General features: G+C 39.1%; 1 protein-coding gene, 1 non-coding gene and 1 pseudogene across 2 annotated transcripts; all 3 read left to right on the forward strand.

Annotated features, from left to right (window-relative positions):
• The first annotated feature begins 593 nt into the window (after nt 1-593).
• LOC116139366 (auxin response factor 9) lies at nt 594-4,975 on the forward strand. Its single transcript, XM_031425044.1, has 14 exons — nt 594-1,031; nt 1,126-1,229; nt 1,416-1,511; nt 1,699-1,755; nt 1,879-2,031; nt 2,148-2,232; nt 2,441-2,531; nt 2,606-2,770; nt 2,855-2,968; nt 3,059-3,131; nt 3,225-3,378; nt 3,452-4,053; nt 4,160-4,347; nt 4,483-4,975. The coding sequence occupies exons 1-14, from the start codon at nt 983-985 to the stop codon at nt 4,619-4,621; spliced, it is 2,070 nt and encodes a 689-aa protein (XP_031280904.1). The 5' UTR covers nt 594-982; the 3' UTR covers nt 4,622-4,975.
• A 5,864-nt stretch (nt 4,976-10,839) lies between these two features.
• Nucleotides 10,840-15,335, forward strand: LOC116139409 (annotated as a pseudogene).
• TRNAS-UGA lies at nt 12,593-12,674 on the forward strand. Its single transcript has one exon. It is a non-coding gene; the product is annotated as a tRNA-Ser (tRNA).
• Nucleotides 15,336-26,678: the final 11,343 nt, after the last annotated feature.

Below are 26,678 nucleotides of genomic sequence, written 5' to 3' on the forward strand. Positions count from 1 at the left end.
CATGGCACGTGGGTCCCGACCAGCTTCCAAAACCCAACCACGTGGAAACTCCATTTGGCAACTTCGCTGACGTGGATAAAGAACCAGGTCAAAAGTTAAAGACCTCTGGCTTCCCACGTGTGAAGTGGACCCCACATGAATGGCAAATCCCGTAGATATCGACTCAACCGGGGGTCAAACTGAAATCATTAACTTCCAAAAAAAAAAAAAAAAATTCAAAAAAAGACCCCAAAATTCTGCCGGGTTAACTCGAGCCAACCCTGTTGCCTGCTTCGAAGCAGACAACGAAAGAGACGGCAACTAACGGTAACGCTCAAAATCTAGCTGACGGCATCCGTTACGCTTAACCACACGCATTCCAACACACACCCCCATCACAAAATTATTGGAAGGAAATCAGGAATTAATATTAAAGGAAGAATGGAAGCCATCGCCGTTATGAAAAGTCAGGTTAAGCTTTCCGTTTGATTTCCAACAGTGCACTTTAACCGCTCACCACGGTTAAATCACAACCATGGTTAGTTCAGTTGAGCGTTACAACACAACACAACACAAAAAACAATACAGTGAAAAAGCAGACAAAACTGGACAAAAGCAACGAAGTCGCGTAATATAAGACGCGCGCAAAGCGGTTTTTGCTGGATTCTCTGTAACGGCGTTTTCGTGGATTCTCTATCAGTTTCAGAAGAGAGAGAGCGGTTTTACGAGCTCTGAAGGTGGTTTTGTAACGCTTTAGTGGTTTTCAGTTACGGTTTTTGGATCTGGCGATCGTTACAGATTGAGTGTGTGTGTGAAGTGTGTGTTCAGGAATCGAAAAAGTCTTAAGAGAGTTTGTTATAAAAATTCATATTAACTGCTCGTTATTAATTGATTGTTAATCATAATTATCGAGTTTTAATCACTCTAGTGATTGTACGTATATAGGGAGCTAAATTAGGTTGACAGAGAGTGTTTTTATTTGACTTTCACGTTTGTTTCAACGATGGCGAATCGGGTCGGGTCGTTTTCGGAGCCGAGTAGTAATAGTTCAGGTGAAATGAAATTAAAATTGACCGTTTGATTATGATGTTCCCTCTTTGTCCTGGAAAATTTGCTGAATATGTTTCTGTTTGTTTGTTGGCGCAGTTGGTTTGTACACCGAGCTATGGAAGGCTTGTGCTGGGCCTTTAGTGGACGTGCCGAAGACTGGAGAGAGGGTCTATTATTTTCCACAAGGACACATGGAACAAGTGATTTTTTTTTTTTTTTTAATTTGTTTGTTTATCATTGAAGCTTTATTTTAGATCGGTTTTCTGTTTGTTTCACGGGAAAAGAATTTTTTTTCTTAGGAAAAAGTGGCAGTAAAAAGTTTGACTTATAGAAATGGTTTAGTACTGGAGGGAAATTGAGATATATATACTTTTGTGTGAGTGTAGTTAGAGGCTTCGACAAATCAGGAACCAAATCAGCGAATTCCGGTGTTCGCTCTTCCATCGAAGATTCTATGTCGTGTTATTAACATTAATCTACTGGTATTTCTCTGTTCTTTATCTTTAATTTTATAATTAAGTTCCTTTGGATTGTTAGTTAGACTTTTGGTTCCTCAAGTTAGGGTTTTCTGTTTTTGGTATTTTATTAGAAACCAAATGGACCAACAAATTAAGTTGAAAAAAAAAGGTTTACATGAATGAAACTGATTCTGATTTGTCCTATCTATAGGCTGAGCAAGAAACAGATGAGGTTTATGCACAAATTACTCTGCTGCCAGAATCAAAAGTAAGAAACTCATTGAATTGTTTTCTAATTCTGGTATCTTCATATTTTTGGGCTGCAAAAAGTTAAATATATATTTTTTTGTTCAGAGTTACTGATTTTCATTTAAAAAAAAAAAACTTGTAGCAAGAAGAACCGATAACTCCTGATCCATGCCCTTCTGAAACTCCAAGGCCAACAGTTCACTCATTCTGCAAGGTTTTAACTGCCTCTGATACAAGCACCCATGGTGGGTTTTCTGTTCTTCGGAAACATGCTACTGAGTGTCTTCCTCCGCTGGTAATGGAACTTTTTTACTTTTTCTTCTTTGTGCTCAAGTTGCTTAATATCTGTATTTCTTTCTTCTGATCTCAATAGATCCAATGCGTTGACTTCCATTTGTGGGTTTTCTTCAGGACATGAATCAGCAAACCCCAACTCAGGAGTTGGTGGCCAAAGATCTTCATGGGTTTGAATGGCGATTTAAGCATATTTTCAGAGGTAATAAATTGTGTACTTGGAGCCTGATGCTTACTAGTTGATTTATTTAAGTTTTAAAAAAAATTTAGAGGATTTTTTTTTTTTTTCTTTTCTGGTCATTATGAGTTTGAACAAATTAGTCTGTTGAGAGTCAAACTATCTGTTTCAGGAAACACTTAGTAATCTCAAACTTAACTCATGTTTCATTAATCTGTTGTGACATGAATAGGTCAACCCAGGAGACATTTGCTGACAACAGGATGGAGTACATTTGTTACTTCCAAGCGATTAGTTGCTGGGGATACCTTCGTATTCTTGAGGTATATGCTCTGTTATCTATTCTCATTTCCTTGTTTTTCGTTTCCAGTTCTCATATGGACTATGGGTTATCCAGGGGGGAGAATGGGGAACTATGTGTTGGAGTAAGGCGTCTTGCTCATCAACAGAGCAGCATGCCATCATCTGTGATTTCAAGCCAGAGCATGCACTTAGGTGTGCTTGCTACTGCATCTCATGCTGTTGCAACCCGGACCCTCTTTGTTGTGTATTATAAGCCAAGGTATTCAATTTTAACCGCTTTTAAATTGAATGGGAAAAGCTGTTTCTATTAGCTGAATTCTGATCCATTTTGGTTGATCATCAGGACCAGCCAATTCATCATCAGCTTGAACAAGTACTTAGAGGCTGTTAACAATAAATTTGCCGTCGGCATGAGATTTAAGATGAGGTTTGAGGGGGAGGATTCTCCTGAGAGAAGGTAATAAAATTCTAGTATTGTGCCTTTTCAAACTTGCTTGTTTTTTGGGCTCTTTGATAATTGCTTGCTCCATATATTTTGAATGATTAGGTTTTCGGGCACAATTGTTGGAGTTGAAGACTTTTGTTCTCAATGGAAAGATTCAAAATGGCGATCACTGAAAGTAAGTTCTTAGATTGACATGGTTCCAATTCCCACTTCACTACCACCTTGAAGTAAATAATTCCCATATTAATTTGCTTGATCTCTTTCCTAGGTTCAATGGGATGAGCCTGCATCTATTACAAGACCTGATAGGGTTTCACCATGGGACATAGAACCCTTTGTGGCTTCAGTACCTTCTAATCCTGCTCCACCAGTTTCAATGAAGAACAAAAGGCCTCGACCACCTATTGAAATTCCATCTCTTGGTAAGTGAAAATAGAAACATTCTTTTTGGTACTGGATGAATTCAGTTTGCTAATATACTTCTTGTGTGGATAGATTTGACTTCAACCGCATCAGCTCCTTGGAATTCTAGTCTGACGCAGTCCCATGATGTAACACAACTGAGTGTTACTGAAGGAAAAAGAAGTGATAATCATGTCTCATGGCATAGTAAACAGACTGATTTTAACAGTAATAGCAACTCTTTGTCAAGAACTCAGACTGATGGAGAGTGGCTAGCTTCCCCACATGTCAGTTTTTCTCAACAGTTGTTTCCAGATGCTGTGGATGATAATAAAAATGTTTCTGCTTGGCGTCCTATCCATGGCTATTCAACTTCACACTCATCAAAGGTCAACAATGACTCAATGCCTGACCTAGTTGAAATAGGGAGGAAAACTGAGATGGGTGCTAGCTGCCGATTATTTGGCATCGATCTCATAAATCATTCTACGAGCTCTACTACAATGGAAAAAGCAGCTGCTTCTAGTGTCACCACAGAAAGACACAATCTCTGTACCCTGTCAGCAGGTGATTCAGATCAAAAATCTGATCTTTCAAAGACTTTTAGAGAAAAGAAACCTGAACAGGTACAGGTTTCACCAAAAGAGATTCAGAGCAGGCAAAGTAGTTCTACATCTACCAGAAGTCGCACCAAGGTACCAAAATTATTTTAGGTATTAAACCTGTTTATTGAAATCTTTATGCTCTCTTTATCAGGTTCTGACACAAATTTCCATGTTTGGTGTTCGAATACGCCAAAAGGTTCAAATGCAGGGGGTTGCTGTTGGTCGGGCGGTGGACTTGACCATGTTGGAAGGGTATGATCAGCTTATAGACGAGCTTGAGGAGATGTTTGACATAAAGGGACAGCTTCGCACTAGGAACAAGTGGGAAATTGTTTATACTGATGATGAAGGGGATATGATGCTCGTGGGGGATGATCCGTGGGTGTAAGTGTCCTTTGCTACTGTCTATCAAAAGTTATAACGCATCATGCCCCAAATACTTGGATTCATTCTAGTTATATGTTTGTAAATTTAATTTTCTTTATTTATTCTCTTTTTATTGATTTTATTGTGATGCAGTGAATTCTGTAACATGGTGAGAAGAATTTTCATATGTTCAAGCCAAGAAGTAAAGAAAATGAGTTCAGGAAGCAAACTTCCTATGTCTTCCATTGAAGGTGAAGGGATTTTGCTAAGCTCAGATTCAGCTGAAAACTGAAAGACAGAACCTTTCTTTTCTCCCCTTCTGTTTCTCCTTTTTGTCAAGTCAGTTTTTGTTGTTGTTGTTGTCATCGTCTGTTGTTGGAAGTAAGGTTCGGTTTATTTTCGGGCTCAAAGGTGGCTAATTGATAGCTCGTTTTTTGAAGCTAACTATCAAAGGAAGACTGAAAGAAAAATTGACTGGGTTTGCAGGACCAACAGGTCATAATGCTGTAGTGGGAGTTAGATGAAACCGTAGGAGATTAGCTTATGTGAATATGTTGGGTGGGAAAGGATAAAGGTCTCTGTTTATTGTGGTTGTAAATGTAAATGTGCTTTGGCATTTAAAATCTTGGTATTTAGTGAACTGAAATTGAAGTCCCTTTTTTGCTATGAAGAATTAAATCAACAATTGGGTCATACATTGGGCTCTGTTTTTGTTAAACAATGATAATTGCAAATTAGCTTCGGTAGAATTAAGTTGGTGGTCTTCAACACTGAAGCAACATAAGTTAACTTGCCATTTTCCATCGAACATTTAGTTCTACGAAATTGAAAAAAAAAAAAAAAAAAATTAAAAAAGAGGAGGACAGAGTATGAGACAATAATATGCAGTGTGAGCACTGTTTTAAAACCCGACTGTTGAGTGACTTAGTATCTTGCTAGGTCTTGGGTCGACCGGTTGGTCTAGTCAGTCCCGTCTGGGTTTTAAAACAAAGTGTGTGGGTCAAAAGCATTGAGGACGCTAGGACGAGAGGGGCTGTTGACTTGAAAGTAAAATCTTATATAATTGACCAACAGTTGGAATTATTATCAGCTGAATGATGGTTGCCAATATTCCAGAGGCGTTTGTAATTGAAATTGGAGATGAAGAAGATCTCCTTTTGAGATTTCACTGACATATTGGAGATTAGGAGATCGCACTTTTTATTGTCGATTGAGAGAATATGGATCTTCTTGCCCCTCAATAACCAGACACCTTGTTTCAGTAATTACTATAAATGCATGGATATGGCTAAAATTGAAGTAAAAGGCTGGTGCGTGGGCCTTCATGTGTGGGATGGACATGGGAGTCCATGTTTTTCAATGAGTGATTCATCCCTTTTATGTGGACTAAATCATTCCAAGTCGAAACCTAGTAAATTCTTCTACTGTTTAGTGAAAGCGTAACTAGTTCAAGTTTTACTCAAATTTACCTTCATTTCTACTGTAAAAGAAACCATATTCTAGTATAAGTGAATACACCAGTCAGGCAGTCACCATAGAAAAGTTACTGAACTGCTGGTATTTATTGAATAGAGCAAACCCCATTTAGAATGTACTGTCAAAGTACCATGTCATCCATTAAAACACTATATTTACTATCTTACATTTTTGGTATTGGGCTTTTGTTTTTGTGGTCTTCCAAACAGTAGTTTTGTTATAGCCAAAACCAGAGTAACAGTTTCTGGTTCATTTGTATCTAACAGGTTTATTATATACGGCTTTCTAGAAGCGGGTGTATAATTGGTATCATCTGGCAGACGGATTTCAATTCAGTGTTTATGTTTATCTTCTTTTACATATAACGATTTCAAGATATTGAGGATTCAAAGCAAGGGCCGTCTTAAGAACATTTATGATCCTTGACAAAAGTTACTTTGAGAGTCTTCTAATAATATAAGCATATATTAAAAAAATTATTGCGATGGATGGTGAAATAAGTGATTTCCAATGCCAGGATTGACCGGAAAAGACTTGAGAAGTCGCGGCCCAAAAGGTATTGGTGGTCGATGATTGACAGAGTAAACAAATGAGGTATGATAGGGGTTTTGATGAGAAGCCTGAGGGGAGGAAGATGGTGGTGTTGGGGAAGGCCAACAATGCCAGGTATATGCCAAAAAGGTCGAAAATGGCTGTCACAAGCAATGGAACTAGGTTGCAAGATTCATAAAAAAATTACTCAAATCGAGAGCTATTAAGGCTGGAAAAACACTTGGAAAATGATAAAGTGATGATTTCGGTTGATTTTGATGAGAAAATCGATCAAAATAAACTCCAAATGGCCGACGGCAGAAAAGGGGTGGAGATGATTTATGTGAATGTCAAATTTTGGGATTGAATTGGGGGTTAGTAATTTGAGACATATAAATGACCATTTTAGCCTTTTATTGTTAAAAGAAATTTAATGTGTTAATTTAGGGGTGTAAATTAGAATATATGAAACTAGAGGTACAAATTTCTATTTCGTTAAACTTTGGGTGGGAATATATGTAAAAATTTTATAATAAATTTAGGTCTTTTTGGGTTTTTTTTTTAGCCCCTTAGATTGACTTAGATAAGAAATTATATACTATTTTTATTTTTGTAATATATTTAAAAAAAATTATAAAAAATTTGGCCGTAACCCTATTTTTTTGGAGGCCCTAGGCAGGTGCCTCACCTGGCTACCAGCTGAGCCGCCCTGATTCAAAGTCAAGAAATTGAATCTAATATTACTTCAATAGGAATATCCCAGCGGCATTATCTAAGCATCTAAGGGGGTGTTTGTCTAAGCTTATAAGCTGGTTAAACTTACTTATAAGCTCTGAAATTAAGCTGACTTGTTTGTTTATAATTTTTTTGAGTTTATAAGTTGAGCTTATAAGCAAAAAAAAAAAAAAAAAAAAAAAAAAAGTTGGGGGGTGGGGTACTTTTTTTTTTGGGCTTATAAGCACTTTGCTTATAAGCTAGTTTGACCAAATATATTACCACATTATCCTTGTTTAATTTTAAAATTTCATAGTATACTCTTGTTTAATGTAGTACATTTTTTAGTCATTTTATAATAAAGTGTACTTATAAGCCACATTTTACCAAACACGTCAACTACTTATCAGTCACTTATAAGTACTTTAACCAAACACGTAATTACTTAAAATTTCAAATGCTTATAAGTTAAAATTAGTTTATAAGTACTTGTTGTTTATAAGCTAATTTTCATAAGCTCAGACAAACACCCCTTAAATAGTAATTACAAGAACATACACAGATTTTGACATTCCAACTACTCCACTGGATAATGTTGAGATTTCGACAAAGACATCCATTGAACAAGTTGAAGTTGGAAACTAAACATCCTTTGTGTTGTTGTTACTCTTTGGTTGGAACTTAACCCAATTTCAACAGCCAAAAACAAAACAAATTGCCCCCACGTATCAAAACTCAAATTACGTAGTAAATCTTCCTGGATTATTTTCCTTTCAAATGAATACACACCGTTTGTCAAAGAGAAGATACGTTCTGCAAAAATTAAGCCATTGAAATGTCAAGATATCATAAACTAACAACCAGACAAAATGACCGTTGGCCTCTTGTTGATTTTATATTTTATTTATAGTCAACCACGTGATCGACTATAAGTACGTGCTGATAATAATGGATCAATTTCTGTATGGCACTTTGAGGTTGCAGATTGTTCACGAGGCCTGGCTACTGGCTGCCTCCATTATCAGTCAACTTGGAGATGCTGTACTCTATACAAGTTGATGGATAATGTTGCTTGCTTGCCCATGTCCATCAAATTTCATATTGATAATCATCACATTCCAAGAAATTCTGAAAGGCATAAAATACACACCAACATCAGTACCATCAATCTGAATGAGTTGTCCAATCCCATCAATCAAAGTTCAACAAGAGTTAAATGGACTTAAGCTGTTATTAAGAGTATTTATATCAATCTTATCCCATTTTAAGACCATGGTTAAGGAGGGGTCCTCACATGTCAAGATAATTTATAAAAATATTCATTACATTAGACTTAGCTATATAAATGAGCAACAATCTTCATCAAATGGGGGCTGGACATATGAGAGCTAGACATACATTTGAGTTTTTAACCAATGTTTTAAAACCCAACCCGGGGTGAAACCCAACAAAGCTTTCGGGTCCCGGGTTGACCGGTTTAACCAACGGTCAAACCGGTTGACAAAAAACTTTAAAATTGAGCAAATATACCCCTAAAAGTTTGTTAAGTCCCTATAGGTTTGAAATTTATCAAACACACCCCAACTGCAAATCGACCGGCCACTAATTAGTGGCGGCAACACCCCAGATGCAACCCCAATCATCCCTTGGGCCCATTTCCATCAAAATATATCCAAGATCTGGCCAAAATAGGTTTGATTTTGGCTAGATCTCACCGATGTCGACGTCGGCATTCCAGGCCAGATCCCATCAATTTCGGCAACAACAACCCTCCCCATCACCCCAGAATTACTCCCCTTTTCCTCCTGACCAAAACCACCTCACCCCACCCCCGTTAGCCTCATCAATCACTGGAAATCAAATCTTTCACCACCATTATATTTACCGGAAATTTCTCTTCAAAAGCCCAAACATTCCAATAGTTAATTGTTCGCCGATCATCACCGGAAATCCTAGGGTATTGGGTGAATAGGAAAAAATTAAACCTGGCCTGTTGAAGTTCCGGGTCCCGGTTGAACCGGTTCAACCAGACGGGCCGAGTCAAGTTTTAAAACATTGTTTTTAACCATTATTTTTCTCTGTAAACAAAACATTACTTCATTTTTGTACGTCTTATAAGCAATATTAGAAAAATAGTTAAGAGAATAATAAAATAATAGTGAACGTAGGATTCGCTTTAAGCATCTAAACTAGTATAAAAATCTCTATTGTCAATCTTTTATTTATATTTCTTCAAACATATATTATCATTTACGTGTAATTTCATAGCACTTTATACGTACAAAGTCGTTGGTGTCAAAATCAAGCAGCAATAACTTTATACGTTGATGGTTGTATGGATTGATCGTTCAATTGCTATGTCTAGAAGTTTGTTTCAAATTAATTAAAGTAGTTTAATTCTTATTGTTTGGTCTCTATCATTAGGGAGAAACATTTAACTGGACCAAAATATGACATAATCTACTCTCATAATCATCTTACGTGTAATTTCACAACACTTTATATATATGAAGTTGTTTGATATTAAAATCAAACATCAATACTTTATATATTGATAGTTGCATGGATCAATCGTTCAATTGCCGTGTCGAGAAATCTATTTCAAATTAATTAAAGTAGTTTAATTATTATTGTTCGGTCTCTATCATTGGGAAGAAACACTTAACCGGACCCAAATATGGCAAGAATGAAGAAAGTGGTCTTCATTATTGGGTATTTCGAGAACATAAAAAATCCAATCATTTTTCCTGTATTAAACTAAAACTAAGAACGTGATCTATAATCCAGTGACTGGGAACCTGTCACTGATTTCTTACTTCAAGTAGTGTTTTTGTATGACTTTCACATTCAATCTTATTGCAAATCCACTTAAATAATCCATAATTTCTCGAGAAGAAGAATAAAAAACTTGAATCGTTGAATGGTTCTGTTGCCCAATTGGACTATTTGAACTAATCAATTAAAAGATAACATTGATTATGCGGGCAACTGGACTATTTGAACTAATCAATTAAAAGATAACATTGATTATGCTATGGTTGATTTTGACAGATGCTAAGCTGATTTAGAAATCACATATAGGTGGAAAATGAAATAAATAAATGAGAGATAATTTTTAAAGTGGTTTGGATATTCAAAAGGAATCTTACGTCCATTGTCTTTTTTTTTTTGAGAGATTACAATCCGGTCATGAGTAACGATCAGAGAATAGAAATATAGAAATGGAGAGTGAGTGTTTATGTTATCAGAATCCCGAAAAATAAAAGGGGAGCCTTCTATTTATAGTAAGAAGTTTACGGGTAATGATTACAAATCGGCAAGCGGATAGGTGCCATACAATTCCTATCTTGCTTCTCATTGGTTGATTGCACAGGAGATATCTTTAAATCATGCAAGGCTTGGGCAGGTGGGTGACTTCCAGCCATTTATAGACCAAACTTTTACCTGCCAAGTTGATGACAGTCTTACTTCTCCCGTCCTTGGACGATGTGATAGTGTCTGGGAGACACAAAGTCTTCCTAAACTCTGATTAATCCTCGTTGATGTGAGCTCGCATTAACCCTGATTTATTAGGCATAATATATTAATATAAAAGTATGATTTGCGGTAGGTGGCTAAATAATACTACATGATTTCTACACCATTTTTGTTTACTCCCAAGTTCAGTTCATCGAGATTTTCTAGGATTAAATTATAATTTAGTTCTGTCGTGCTACCGATGGACTGAACCTTTGGCAATTGACTATTATTATTAGGGTTGTTAATTTATAGAGATGAGTGTGGGCAAATAGTAAATGCAGGATTTTCTTTGAAAGGAGCTGGAGGCACCTCCAGTCCTCCACAGCCATTTTAAGTACGTAATCTTGTTCCTTAGATGTCCATTTGTCTTCATTTATCTTTTACTACAGCCACCCTCCATTATTATTTTTTCTTTTTAGGGTTAGGGTATCCAAAGTCAGTTTATTGGTAACTCAATCAATCTCTTAAAACATTGAAGTTAACAATTAGGTAAATTCTGATCACCCTTATTAGCAACTTAAGTAAATCAAATTCAAGATCTTTTGAGTAATACATTTAAGATTAAGATAAATTAATTATATTATATATACTTGTAATAATCTCTCTTAGTATATACGATTTTGCGGATACTGAGATTGTTTGCACGTGCCTGGTATCCAGTTTTACAGGATTATATATAAGTCAAGCCTATGCTAATGCTATGTACTTCTCATAAAGAGTCACCAAGAAAATGGGAAGTTTAAAAGTGTGCACCGGCACCACCGTCTCCGCCACCCAAGCCCATCCTCTTCACACTCTTCATCCCCTCCGTCGCACCTTATTCAACCGCGTGTTTGCCTCGGTTTACGCTTGTGCCATCCTAGCTCTTGTTTATCACCATGTACTAACACTTTTCAACTGCACAAACGTAGCTTCTTTCTCTGTGACACTCTCTTTTTTACTCTCCGATCTTGTTCTGGCCTTCATGTGGGTGACCACACAGTCCTGTCAATTGTCCGGTTCATCGTAAAGAGTACCCGAAAACCTTGAAAATCAGAAACCGAGTGATTTTCCAGCTCTGGATGTGTTATTTGCACCGCGGATCCTTATAAGAACCGCCGATAAATGTTGTGAACACGGCCTTGTCAGTTATGGCTTATGATTATCCAAAGGAGAAGGTTTCAGTTTATGTATCGGACGATGGAGGCTCGGCACTCACTCTCTTTGCTTTCATGGAGGCGGCTAAGTTTGCAAGTCACTGGCTACCATTTTGCAGCAGAAGAATATCATGGTGAGGAGCCCAGAAGTTAACTTCAGTACATCAGATCATTCTTGGTGCCCGAGAGACTGAGAATTAGGTAAATATTCTTTACCTACAGTAATTTCTTGCTATTTAATTCGTCATAATAATATTATATGAATAGTCCTGGTCAGTATTAGTCTGCTTCTTTGGTACGTATTTCTTAGTAAATAATTTTCGGTCAGTTTCGGGAGACTGGAGATAATAATTAAGCATTACTATAAATCACAATAGATTTTTCTAGCGAGGACTTCTTTGTCCTCAGCGACAAAGTCATTAGGCTTCATCATCTCTAGCTGGATGAACTCGCCTGTGGCTGAGCTTGACTGCAGATCATGGAAATATCTGCAAGTGATCAAAGGATGAGACCATATGTCTTTATCACTCTGTATGTATTATTTTTGAAAAGATAAAGAAAACTAATTTCACTGGCGGCTGAAGAGTCATGGGGATATCTTTGGCCGACTTTCTTTTTCACACCTCCATAAACACCAGAAGAAGAAACTGTAATTTGACATTTGGCAAGTAGACCACTAAAAGCATAGTAAGTGTTAAACAAATTGAAATATATGTTATATGATTCAGAGAAAACACGACCTGAGGTCATATGTCCACTACAGAAACGATAAGCATGAATGGTGACTTGTGCACCACTGTTCAACAATGATTTTCTTGTCATTTCTCACCCCCGGGGTTCAACGCCGTTGTAATATGTTATATTACTCAAGGAACTTGCAACCTGAGGTCGATATGTCCGAGTGGTTAAGGAGACAGACTTGAAATCTGTTGGGCTTCGCCCGCGCAAGTTCGGACCCTGCTGTCGACACTGCCTGTTCAACTTTTGCCAAATTCTCTTTTAGTATGCTCAAATGTTATTTACGGCTGCCTTACTTTAATTTGACTCTTAATCTATACCTGGTGTAGTTCTTGACCAGACTGAGTGATGGAGCTAGTTACTTCTAATACTTGATGACTAACTTAAAGTCATTTCATTTTTAACAGTGATAATATCAAGATCTGATTAATTATAGCTTTATAGGTATATATATTAACATAATCAGCTTCTTCTTCTTCTATTTCAGTTAATGACCTTCATCCTTGATCATGTAACGCTTTGTATGAAAGCATGAAATTCAGAGTAGAACATCATGTTGAAACTGGGAAAGTAGCGATGAGTACATACTGGAGATGAGAACGTGAGGCTTTCAATAAATGGACTGATGGATTTACCCGCCAAGATCTTCCACTGTTTTCGGTTCTCCGCATTCAACCTTGTCATTTTTCAAGCTCAAAACAACCCATGTATATCCAGACCTTAATTTTGTTCTCACACATTTAACTATGAATAGGTCTTATTAGAGAATATCAAAGACAGAGACATCACTGGCCATTTGTTGCCCAACCTCATCTATGTATCCAGACAGAAAAGCAAGACTTCACGCCACAATTTCAAGCTGGTGCCCTCAACACCCTGGTATGTTAAATGTAATATACATAAAACAAATAATTTTATAAGCAATGAAATTTTCAGATACATGATTTTTTCATACTAAAAGTTTCTTACTTGTTGGGTTGCAGCTGCGTGTATCACTGTATGACCAATGCACCAATGTCTGACGCTTGATTGTGATGTACTCAAATGATCCCAAAACACCTCTCCGTGTGCTATGTTATGTATGTGATTCGGCAACTCGATCCGACTTGGCGTACATTCAGTTCCCTCAGCGTTTTCGTGGACTAACAAGAATGACATGTATGCTAGTGAGATCAAACGTTTGTTTGAAATTAATTTTCTGGTTTCGATGGCTTAAAGGTTCCTAATTATGTTGGAACTGAGCCTTTTTCTGTCGACGAGCATTCTTTGGTGATCCTTCAACTTTTATGTCACCTGAAATCCCTCACCTCCATCCAAACCATGCGTGGATAAACCCCCAAGTCCCCATCCATTCTGTCATTGGCTCACCAGGTAGCAGGCTGCAATTATGAGACCAAACCAACTGGGGATCCAAGGTTAGTTTTTCATTAGTCATTCACTAGAGTTTTCTTTTATCAAAGCATTGATGATTTAATCTTCTTGTTTGGTTCAAATGGACAGATAGGTTTTCGATAGGTCATTGGTTGAGGACTACTTAGGGTACCGGTGCATGTGAGGATGGAGGTCAATATTTTGTCATCCTGAGAGGCCAGCATTTTATGGGGATGCACCGAAGCCCTTATTGATTTGATAAATCAAACAAGCGATGGGCCATTGGCTACTTGAGTGACCTTTTCGAAATATAGTACATTAACCTTTGGTATCGCCAATTGGCCTTATGGGTCTATCTTATGCTCATTATTCATGCTGGCCCATTTGGGCCATTCCGCCACCGTGTATGCATTTCTCCCCCAGCTGGCTCTCCTCAGGGAGTCAGTATCTTCCCGAAGGTTTTATCCGCCTACATTTGCTAAATTACATTCATTAACTAATTATTATCATGATAGTCTTAATAAAAATGTCCTGCAGTTTCTGAACCATGTTTTCTCTTATACTCATTTCTATTCATTGGAGCCTATGCAAAAGACTGCCTAGAGTTTTATTAGAAGGTTCAACCTTCAGAAAGTGTGGAATGATCAGAGGATTTGGATTATAGGGGACTAACATGTTTCCTTTTCGGGTCCATTGAGTACTTACTCCGAGCTTTGGTATTTCTGCATCAGGTTTCAATGTGACCAGCAAGTACTTGATGATGAGCTAAGCAAGAATATGAGCAAGAAATCTTTGAGTTTGGAGTACCATCCCCATGTTTGTGACACTGGCAACCGCAGCAAATTAACTTATTCTCATTCTTTAAAGGGTTCTTAGACATCATCAGTGGAAACAATATGGAAGGATTATTTTGCAGATGATTTTAGCAGGTTTTCTCATGTGAATTGCTTGCCAATTTATGAAGCCATGTTCCTGAGAATTGACAAAGGAAAATGCCTACCAAAATTACTCTCATTTCAACTTTCTTGCAGGGGGCTCTTTATGCAGCAGCTTCTCTCATTTTTAGTGACAATATTAAGTCTACAATTTTACTTCCATGCTGCAAAAATTTATCCTTTAGAATAAATCATTGGAAATCTATGTTGTATTCGTCGATTGACATATTATATATTGTTGAATATATCATGGAAATCTAGTTGTATTCGTCGATTGACAATATTAAATATTGTTGAATATATTATATTCTGATAAAGATTGTATAATTACCAGCTTGGTTCTGTAGCATTGTACAATTACCATCTTGGTCTGTGCTATAGGAAGCAGATAAAAGTAATGCTGCCACATTATGAAAAATTGAGTCCAATCGATTCGAATATCTGGTTACTCGAACTCGACTCGGTTACTACAGTATTGAGTTCGAATTCAAGTTCGACCCTAAACAATGGAGATGGAACTCGAACTCAGTTACTTTGGGATCCTTCATTTCTTCAAACGGAACAAACAGAGAGAGAATCAGACTAATTCCCTAAATGCATTTCTGGATATTCCTCGATGTCCTAGTTATTCACGATACGTGAAAGGCAAATGAATAAGCATCTGCTTCCAGAAGAAATTGAAGAATTTCTTGGGAATCCTAAAAGGTCCATTCGTTCTTTTTTCTCTGACAGATGGTTAGAACTTCATCTGGGTTCGAATCCTACTGAGAGGTCCATTGGAGATCAGAAATTTAAAGGGATACAGGATACTGGAGCTCGATTAATCAAGCTTGGCAAAAAAATCTTGAAAAAAACCAGTAGACAAAAATGGCAACAAGACTTGGAAACATTTCATTTGCTTCTGAAAAACAATTTCTCACAAATACAAAACATTTCTTCCTCCTATTTCTCTCTACAAACACTTACATTAGCAGCCATCAAATACCCTCTCCACAGCTCCACTCACTACTACTACCCACCACCAATTACATTACTCTTTTCTTTCAGTTTCACTCCTCCTTAAACAACGGCGTTCAACCTGCAGAAGACCATCTACGTTAACTCTCATGGCTACCTCTACCACTAAAAATCCCATCACAACTCCTCCCACTTTCCAGCCCCGCCGTAAAAAGAACAAGATCATTGTCATCATGGGTGCCACCGAACCGGAAAATCCTGCCCTTCTATCGATCTCGCCACCAGGTATTTCATCTTGAGAGTAATAGGGAGAGACGGGGGCAAATCGGTATAGTACGTAGACACAGAGGCTTTAGTTTTGAGAAAATTTAGCTGACCAGCCATCCCAAGTTTGGATTTAAAAAAATGGCCTTGAAACCGTTTACCATTTTTTATTTTTATTTTGAGAAGCTGACGTGGCACAGTTAAGATCCATTAAACATGTAAAATGGGTTAAAATGAAAAGATTAAAACATATAAGGACAAAATTAATTAATGAAAGTTTTTAAAATTTGAAATTTATAAAAGAGCCCCAAATATTTAAATCGCTTAATCAAAACCAATTAAGGCAAAAATCGATATCTTCAATCCCTAAACGCATCTTAGCAATTTTCGGCGATAACAGTCCACATTCCGGCGAATTTTGACACCCAAATTCAATCCTAAAGCTTCTTCCTTTCTTAAAACTATGGCTGACATTAACAATGAGGAGGAAAACCCAATGCCTCTTTGAATCATAGAGTCCGGCCGCCCAAGCAGTTCAATGGTTGCTCCGGTAGATCCTCCGATCAGTGAAGGTGCTCCAGCAGCGGAGACGACGGCGGCACAACAAGAGAGAGAACAGGAGCAAAACGGTTCTGAAGAGGAAGAGGAGGCCGGGCAGAATTTAGGCCAAGAAGAGGAGTCCGACGAGAGTTCAGAGGAGAAGGAGGAAGCCGCGGAGGAGGAGACCGCCAAAGAGGAGGAGGCCGCCAAAGAAAAGGTATTTATACTTTCCGAGACCTAAGATCAGCGATTGATGGCTTTTACTCTTGGTCGCTTAAGGTATTTTGGATTGCTTAAGAGTAAAATTGATGAATCACTTAAGCAATATAAAAGATCGCTCAAGCGATCTTAGATCTCTTAAGCGATCTTAGATCTGACAGATGTTGATTCTGCCTCGTACAAGATCTCTTAAGCGATCTGTAATCGCTTTTACTCTTGGTCACTTAAGCGATTTAAGATCGCTTAAGCAATCTCTTCCAAGGCAGAACCAAATCTGCCCAGATCTATAATCTCTTAAGCGATCCTTTGTATCGCTTAAGCGATTTCAGATCGCTTAAGAGATCTTGTATGAGGCAGAATCATCTGCCCATCGCTTAAGCGATTCTTCTGGAGCGTATTTTGTTTATATTTGATTTGGTTTAATTTTTTTGCTGATATTTTGTTTATATCGATTGTGCAGATTTTTCGGAGCGTAAACTATAGAGAGTACGGATTGGAGGTTGTAAGCGATACGGTACCCTACTTCCCTGTGAGGGTGACAGTGAGGTCAAGTTGGGATGTTTTAACGAGAATAACGGGGATTTTAGGGACAATGGGGAATGGTGAAAGGAGATTCAAAGAGACTTGTTTCAGTCATTTTTGGGATATGGACACAAAATGGAAAAAGATATTCTGGGGGTCGGGAGTGCATTATATGTTGTTGCACTCAATAAAAAGCAACAAAAAGTACGAAATGTGGTTCATGGTGGATGGAAAGCCAGTACGTTTCGGGATGATAGAATATGCGTTGGTGACTGGCTTAAGATGTGGGGAATTGCCAGGTGAGGTTGAGGAAAAAAGAATAACGGACAGTACGGGAGCCAAAAGGTTGGCTAACAAGGTTTTGGCGGGGAAGAAGTCTATTAAGGCACAGGAATTAGAGGACAGGTTAAAAGATGGTGAGTTTAACGATTCAGAGACGTTCAAACTGTGCTTGGTATTGTTCTTACATTCGATCCTAATGGCTAGTGACTCAACAAAAGCCATTGATATTGATTGGGTGAAGTTTGTAAGCAACTTGAACTTCTTTAATGCTTATCCGTGGGGACGGGTATCATTTAAGCGAACCATGGAGTCCCTGCAAGCAAAAGACCTGGCGTTAAAGCACTCCCAATGGGCCGAGAAGAATAGACCGGCGACGTACAATTTGTTTGGCTTCCCATGGGCAATGCAGGTAAATATTAATAGCTTTTTGTTATATTTTTTTTAATATATGTGTTTGAATTATGATATGGACTATTTTTTTACAATGTAGGCTTGGATGTATGAGGCCATCCCTGTCCTGGCTAAGACAGGGGGAGGATTAGGGCTTCGGTTGTGCAACAGACATTTCCTAGGATGTTGCGGTGGCACGACCAAAAGTGTACCCATTCGGATTATGAGCAAATAGAGATTGAAATTATATCAGCTCGGGTAAGATTAAAGGATTAAGCTTGAACATGCAGTTGCTTTAAAATGTCGATTAAATCTGATTGATTTTGTTTCTTATTGCAGGGGGTTGTCCGTCCCTTCCTCACCGCTACTGGGGGTGAAGCGCAACAACACTATGTCACATCTTTCCGAGCATTGGAGGATCAAAGGGATGAAGGGATAGACCGCCTGACGTGGGACCTATAAGGGGTCACACATGTGAGGGCAGTTGTAGGGCCACTACTTGAGAATGTGGTTGATGTCGAGGAGGATGAAGGCGCAATCGGTGCGAGGGAGGAGGAGGGGAGGGAAGAAGAGGTTCGTATGCCTCAGCAAACCGTTACAACAAGTACCGCTTTACCGAGGCGTCGAGATCGGGAGAGTGAGGTGGTTGACCTCATAAAGAGTTTGTTTGATAAGATGGAAGAGTAGTTGAAAAGGGTGGAGGAGACAATGGATAAGGTGGTAAAGAAAGTTGTTAGGGTGGAGGAGGAAGTTAGTAGGGTGCATGAGGAAGTTGGTGGAGTATTGAAGGCGGTTAAAGTGTAACCTAGGCTGAAAAGAGAGAGCTGAAAGAGCAAGTTTGTGAAATCGCCTTACACTGTACTAACACGTGGAATTAAGAGGAAAACAAATAAACAAATTAAGGAAGAAGCCAAAATTGAGGGGGTTAAAGAGGTTTCTGGAGGAAGTGGGGCAGTAATAATGGAGGAGGTTAAGGTGGGAGGCGAAAGAAGCAGGGATGTACAAATGGAGGAAGGGGGAGGATACAGGTAAGCAAAAATGGAGTCCACTGTCGATTTGTATAGGCCAATAGAGGAGAAAATGAAAAAAATCCTTCTATGTCTATTACAATGAATCTGGAAGTGATGCCCTTGTAAAGTGTAAGACCGGGGATTATTCTCGGGATTGGTTTGAAAAGATTTTGACGATGGGCAGCTGGCTTCACGACTCGGTGAGTTATTTTCTCTTAATTTTCCTTATTTTTGCTTATATTTTCCATGAGGTATTGTATACTTATCATGTTGTTTTTATTTGATGCAGCACATCGATGAAGTATTTGCACTGATAAGTCTGCGACAAACTAGCAATGGTGATCTACTGTATCTTGATTATGCCATCACCGATGTGGCCTTTGGCCAAACACTGGTATCGACATATCGCAATTTATTGAAAAAGGCCATTGGTACATCTGTAGCAAAAGAAGCCAAGCAAAAACGATCGGACACAGAAGACTTGGACTGCGTCCCTAATGATTTTAAGTTTGATGACAGGATGAGCAGTATATATGGGGGACAGGACCAAATATGGCCACAGTTGGGCAAAAGTTAAAAAGTGTCTACTGCATAACCTTTGCCCAACTGTGGCCATATTTGGGCCGTCCCCCATTACATACTGCATAATCCTAGTCAAGGAAAAGCACCGGATAGCAGTCGTTGCGTTCTTAGAGGAGAGGTTGCTGAAGATACTTGACTCAACCCAAATGTCATCGAGTAGAGGCACTGTCCGTGTTTTCCACGATGTTATGCGAGAGGTGGATGTTGAGCACCTCAATGATGAAGCATTGACGGGAAAGTGGCCACTCAAGGCGCTTCCCTCCCAATAAATGAGTCAAGGTAAATTTTGTATAAAAAACTTACATAATAGAATTGTTGTATAAGCTGATTCTAATGCTAATGTCATCTTCCTATTGTAGGTGATTGTGGGGCATGCCCTGAAATTATTCAGTTCGACATGACCAACAGTCTGATGGACGGATTGAATGACGAAACAATGACCATCTTGTGGGAGCGCTGGGCTGTTTAAGTGCTTCCTGGGGAAATGGATCCGTTTTGAGTGACCACAACCCAATGAAAAGGTTTGGAAATTGTACTTTTTATTTATGTTTATGGATGTTGAGTTGATACTTGGGTTGTGGTGCTGATGCTGCAGGTGTCATGCTATACACACTTTACCGAAATAGACGGACTCGTGAAATTTCAATCTTTCACTCATAACTTGGGTTCGTGTAGAGAGAAAATTTTACTCCCCGGACATCCCAATTTCCATTTAACAAATTGGCCCTTAAAAACATTTTTTTTTTGTGTGTTTATTTAGAAAAGCTGACGTGGTTGCAGGTGTGCTGGATAATTTTGCAGGTTGTGGCAAAACAATGAGAGGGAACTCCTCAAACTGGCTTGGGCTGTTAGAGTAGGCCGCAAGGTATCTGCAATCAAGGCGGTGGCAGAGGAGGCATCCAATCAAGGCTGTTGGCCAGGAGGAGGCATCTGCAATCAAGGCTGCTGGAAGGCATGATACCATGAAATGATCTCAGACTAGTGATTATACCGAATTTGAAAACTTCTCAAAGTGGCGGCATATGCAATCAAGGCTACTGGAAGGCATCGGTACCAAGAATGATCTCAGACAAGATTATACCGAATTCCAAAACTTGTCAAAGTGGATTAGGATTTATTCATTTTGGCACTATTGAAGATTTTAAGTATAAACTTCAATTACATTGATGTCTCTTATATTTGATCTGTGATGGATTAGATGATTAAATGACTTATTTTGTGCTTATTCTTTGTATTTGGGAGGAAAATGAGTTAAAATGAGATTATAATAATACAGGGAGAAAGTAGGATCTTTTTTTTTTTCTCATGATCGCTTAAGCAATATATGAGCGACCACAATTCTAAGCGACCAAGATTTTTCTAAAATGATAACTTAAGCGATCTAAAATCGCTTAAGTGACCAAGAGTGAAAAGCGAAGAATCCAGATGATACAGAGGATTGCTTAAGCGATATAGAGCTGGGCTAGATTTATTTTGCCCGAAAGAGATCGCTTAAGTGATCCAGAAAATATGCCTAAGTAAAGCGTAATCGCTTAAGACGATAACAGAGGATCGCTTACACGACCATAGATCTGGCAGATTTTATTCTGCCTCAGAAGAGATCGCTTAAGGATCCTAAATCGCTAACTGACCAAGAGTAAAAGCGAAGCATCTAAGCGATAACAGAGGATCGTAAGTCGATCATAGATCTGGGCAGATTTATTTGCCTCGGAAGAGAGAGCTTAAGCGATCTTTAATCGCTTAAGCGACCAAGAGTAAAAGCAAGGAATCGCTTAAGCGATACAAGAGGATCGCTTAAGACGAGCATATATATGGGCAATGTTACTTTGCCTCGGAAGAGATCGCTTAAGCGCTTAAATCGCTTAGGGCAAGAGTAAAAGCGAATAATCGCTTAAGCGATCATCTGTCTGCGCAGATTTTATTTTGCCTTGGAAGAAATAGCTCAATCGACCAAGCCCCACTAACTAAACACTTAAAATGGGTTAAAATGAAAGGATTAAAACATATTTGGGTCGAATAGACACAATAAATAAAATTTTTTAAAATTTCAAATTTCTCAAAACAAGCCCCACTAACTGTTCACCTCGCTTAATCGAAATTTATTAGGGCAAAAATCGATTTCTTGAACCAAAGGGAGACAGGCGATTTCCGATCCAACCCATAAATTTCCAAACCATATTCAATCGTAAACTCAATTTCTTGAACCCTAAACGGAATATAGTCACGATTTTAGGTGATAAGTCACGATTTTCTATCGATTTCTTGAACCCTAAACGGAATCTGCGCGATTTCCGGTGATACAACCCATATTTCCGATCCAAACTACAAATTTTCACACCAAATTCAATCCAAAACCATGGCTGGCACTCACAATGACGAGGACAACCCAATGCCACTTCGAATCCTAGATTCCGGTGGCGCAAGCAGTTCAATGGCTGCTCCGGTGGATCATCCGATCAGTGAACGTCGTCGATAGGGAGAGGAGATGTCGGTGGCACAAGAACAAAGGGAAGAATCGTCAAATGGTTCTGAAGACGAGGAGTCAGGCGATAATTCAGGCTAGGAGGAGGATTCCGGCGATAATTCAGGGCAGGAGGAGTCTTCCGAGGATTCAGGCGACGAGGGGGAGGCCGACGAGAATGAGCAGGCCGCCGAAGAAAGGGTACGTTCTGAATTGTCGCTTAAGCGATCATTTGTATCGCTTAAACGATTAACCTCTTTTACTCCATTTGCCCAGATCTAAGATCGGTTAAGCGATCCTTTATATTGCTTAAGCGATTGATTAAGTTGACTCTTGGTCGCTTAAGCGATTTAAGATCACTTAAGCAACCTTTTTGAGGCAGAATCATAGATATAAAATCGCTTAAGCGATCTTGCACGAGGTAGAGTCAAGATCTCTTAACCGATCTGACATCGCTTAACCGACCATAGTCGTAATTTTTTGTTGCTGATATCTTGTTTATTAGTTGTTTTGGTTTATTTTTGTTGCTGACATTTTGTTTATATCGATTGTGCAGATTGTGCAGGCCGTAAACATCACAGACTACGAGTTGGACCTTATAAGCGATAAGGTGCCCTACTTCCCTGCAAGGGTGATGGTTAGGTCAAGTTGGGAAGTTTTTGACAGAATACAGGACATTTTAGATGGAATTAGGAATGGTAATACAGATTTCAGTCGCACTTGTTTCGGTCACTTTTTAGGACTCGGAAATCATTGGGAAAAGGCATTTTGGGGGCAGGGAGTGCATTACATGTTGCTACACTCAGTAAGATGCAAAAAAAAAAAATTGAATGTGGTTTGTGGTGGGCGGAAAGCCACTACGTTTTGGCATGATGGAATATGCCCTCGTGACGGGCTTACGATGTGGGGAAGTGTCAAATAAGAAGGCAGAGGCAGTAAAGAATAGTTGGGGAGCCATACAGTTTCATAATAAGGTTTTGCAGGGGGCTAAGTCTATTACAGCATAGGGTTTAGAGAAAAGTCTAGAAACAGTTGAATATACTGATAAAGAGAAGATAAAAGTGTGCTTGGTTTTGTTTTTACATTCGATCTTATTGGCTGGTGACTCAACAAAAGTTGTTGAGAAAGATTGGTTATTGATTGCAAGCAACTTGAAGTTCTTTAATTCTTATCCATGGGGACTGAAATCATATGAGCGAACCCTCAGCAGCCTGAAAAAACTAGACATGGCGTTAAAGCAGTCCCAATGGGATGTGAAGGATAAACCAAGCACGTACAATTTGTTTGGCTTCCCATGGGTAATGCAGGTAAATATTAATAGCTTTTTATTATATTTTTTGTAACATATGTGTTTGAATTATGATATGAACGATTTTTTTACAAGTATGGTGGAGGTATGAGCCATCTGTCTTGATAAAGGGGGGGGGGGGGGAGAGGAGCAACAGTTTAGATGTACAACAGCAATTTCCTAGGATGTTGCGATGGTATGTCCAAAGGTACACCCATTCAGATTACAAGCAAATAGACGTTGAGATTCAAGCGGCTGGGGTAAGATTTAAGGACTAAGCTTTTGCATATGCAGTTGCTTTAAAATTTCACTTTAATCTGATTGATTTTGTTTCTTATTGCTGGGACTCGTCCGTCCCTTTCTCACCGCTTCTGGGGCTGAAGCGGAAAAGGACTATGTCAAATCTTTCAACGCACTGGAGGATGCAAGCGATGAAGGGATAGACCGCCTGATGCGGGACTTAGAAGGGGTAACGCATGTGATGGCAGTTGCGAGGCCACTGCTTCACAACATGGTTGATGCTAAGGAGGATGAAGCTCCAATCGGCCGGAGGTCCGGGGAGGAGGAGGAGAAGAGGGAGGAAGAGGTTCGTATGCCTCAGCAAACCGGTAGAACAAGTATCGCTTTGTCGAGACATCGGCGTCGGGAGAATGAGGTTGTTGACCTCATAAACGGCTTGTTTAAGAGTTTTACAACAACCGTTTATGCAAGGTTTACGAAGATGGAAGAGTGCATGAAAAGGGTGGAGGAGAAAGTGGATAAGCTAGGAGAGAAAGTTGGTATACTGAAGGAGGAAGTTGGTGGAGAATTAAAGGCGGTTGAAGTGCAGACTGGCTTGAAAAGAGAGAGCCGGAAGAGAAAGTTTGTGAAATCGCCTTACATGGTAGTGACACGGGGAAAGAAGAAGAAAATTAAGAAACAAATGGAGCAAGAACCAGAAATAGAGGAGGTTGGTGGAGGAAGTGGGGCGGTGATAATGGAGGAGGGCGAGGTGGGAGGCGAAGGAAGTGGGGATGTAAAAATGGAGGAAGCAGGAGGAAGTGGACAAGAGAAATTGCAATCAAATGTCGATTTATATAGGCCAATAGAGGAAAAGAAAAAAACTCTTATATGCCTATTACAATGGATCAAGAAGTAATGGCCATATAAAGTGTAAGACAAGGGATTATACCCGGGAATGGTTTAGGAAGTTGTTGACAATGGGCACGTGGCTTGAGGACTCGGTGAGTTATTTTTGCTTAATTTTCCTTATTTTTGCCTATGTTTTCCATACTTATCTTGTTGTTTTTTTTTTATGCAGCACATTGATGAGATATTGGCACTAATGAGGCAAAGACAGACTACTAATGGTGATCTGTTGTATCCCGACTGTGCCATCACTGATGTGGCGTTTGGCCAAAGGCTTGTTTCGGCATATCGCACTTTACTTAAAAATGTCGTTGCTATTGGTGCAGTAAAAGGACCGAAGCGAAAAAGATTGGCCCCAGTACAGTTGGACTGCATCCCTTATGGTTTTCATTTTGATGACAGAATTATGCAGTATATACCGGGGGATCAGCCCAAATATGGCCACAGTTGGGCCTTTGTTAAAAGAGTGTATTGCATCATCCTCGTCAAAGAGATGCACTGGATAGTAGTCGTTGCACATCTAGAGCAGGGGTTGCTGAAGATCCTTGACTGCAACCCCACTATTTGTCGAGACAATCAGTTGCAAGTGGAGTTGGAGCCACTGTCCAGGTTGTTCCCACGGCTGTTGCGTGACAGCGGGATGTTTAGGCACTTGGGTGATGAACTACTAACCGGAAAGTGGCCAATTAAGCACTCTACTGGCCCAATAAATGAGCCAAGGTAACTTCTGTATAAAACTAACTTATATAATACAATTGTTCTATAAGTTTATTCTAATGCTAATGTCTCTTCCTATTGTAGTGTTGAATGTGGGGTATATGCCCTAAAATTTATTGAGTTCGACATGACCAACACCCCGATGGATGGGTTGAATGACGAAACAATGAGAGACTGTCGGGAGGACTGGGCTGTCAACTGCTTCCATGGGCAGATGGATCCGTTTTGAGTGAGCAGAACCCAATAAAAAGGTATGAAAGTTGGACTTTGAATTTTGTAGTTTATGTGATGTCAATGTTCATACTTGGGTTGTGGTGCTGATGCTGCAGGTGTCATGCTTATATGGAGCTTTACCGAAAGACACGATTTGTGATGAACTTCTCACTTACACACACTGTAACTTATTTACATGTTTTTTTTTATTTACAAAAGTTGACGTATCTGCAAGTTCCTGGCAAACAATGAGAGGAAACTTCTCAAACAAAGACTGGTGGGCAAGAGGAGAGGAGGCATCTACAATAAAGGCTGCTGGGAAGGCATGGTACAAAACAATGATCTCAGAGAGGTTGCTGGCAGTGTATAGGAAATTTTTGTAACGAATTGGATCTGACATTTGGGAGATAATTTTTTTTGTCCATGTAAGATATCTCATTAGCAGGTTGAATTGTATGGTGTGATCATTTGCTTCACCCCTGCCGGATAATGGTTTTTTCCAGATATGTTTCTGGATCAATTAGCAGGTTGAATTTACTATATACAAATGTTTCCCAAATGACTAAGACTTTTCCCGATATGATCGCTTAAGCGATCTAAAATCGCTTAAGCGACAGAGACTCTATTAGGAAGCATCGCTTAAGCGATACGTCAGATTGCTTAAGCGATTACCCATCTGGGCAGGTGTTCATTCTGCCTTGATAAAGATCGCTTAAGCGATCCTATGTCGCTTAAGTGACAGAGACTTGTTTAGGAAGCATCGCTTAAGCGATACGTCAGATCGCTTAAGCGATTNCAGGTATTGAGTTCGAGTTCGAACTTGATTTCTTAGGCTTGATCAAGCTCCAACTCGAACTCAGTAACGTAGCGATTAAGTCAAGTTCGATTTGATAGATACTCGACTCGATTACACCCCTAGTCGTTGGGGTCAAAATCAAGCATCAACACATCTTTACTTGTTAGCAGTTGGTTTAATTTTCGAATATACTGAATGCATTTTCATTGTTTTGGAAGTAACGGCAGACAATTACACGAAGCTGACAATATTCGCTTTAAGATCCCTCTGTCTGGCACTTTGGCTTAAAGAATGTGATGGATAAATTTAGATTGTCTTGAAAAGCTATAATAAATCTTCCATATTCTTGGCAATCTGGCAAATTATGTGCCAACAATCTAGATCAAAATAACCACAATTGGGTGGTTGAGCGATCAACTAAGACTCTTGAATGTATTACTTAAGAGGTTCTGAGTTCGACTTCCTTCGGTTACTAATATGAGTGGCCACTAAGGAGATTTACCCGATTGGTAATTTTACGGTCTTGTAAGATTAGTTGAAGTGCGCACAAACTGGTTTGA

This window comes from Pistacia vera, unplaced genomic scaffold, assembly GCF_008641045.1.
Source record: "Pistacia vera cultivar Batoury unplaced genomic scaffold, PisVer_v2 Contig350, whole genome shotgun sequence".
Classification (NCBI taxonomy): Eukaryota; Viridiplantae; Streptophyta; class Magnoliopsida; order Sapindales; family Anacardiaceae; genus Pistacia; species Pistacia vera.

What these genes read in the sequence shown, in the direction of transcription:
- LOC116139366 (XM_031425044.1), top strand. Translation starts at nt 983, where the DNA reads ATGGCGAATCGGGTCGGGTCGTTTTCGGAGCCGAGTAGTAATAGTTCA. An exon ending in CACAAGGACACATGGAACAA is followed by an intron (nt 1,230 to 1,415) that starts GTGATTTTTTTT and finishes GTGTGAGTGTAG; the next exon opens with TTAGAGGCTTCGACAAATCA. An exon ending in GATACCTTCGTATTCTTGAG is followed by an intron (nt 2,532 to 2,605) that starts GTATATGCTCTG and finishes TGGGTTATCCAG; the next exon opens with GGGGGAGAATGGGGAACTAT.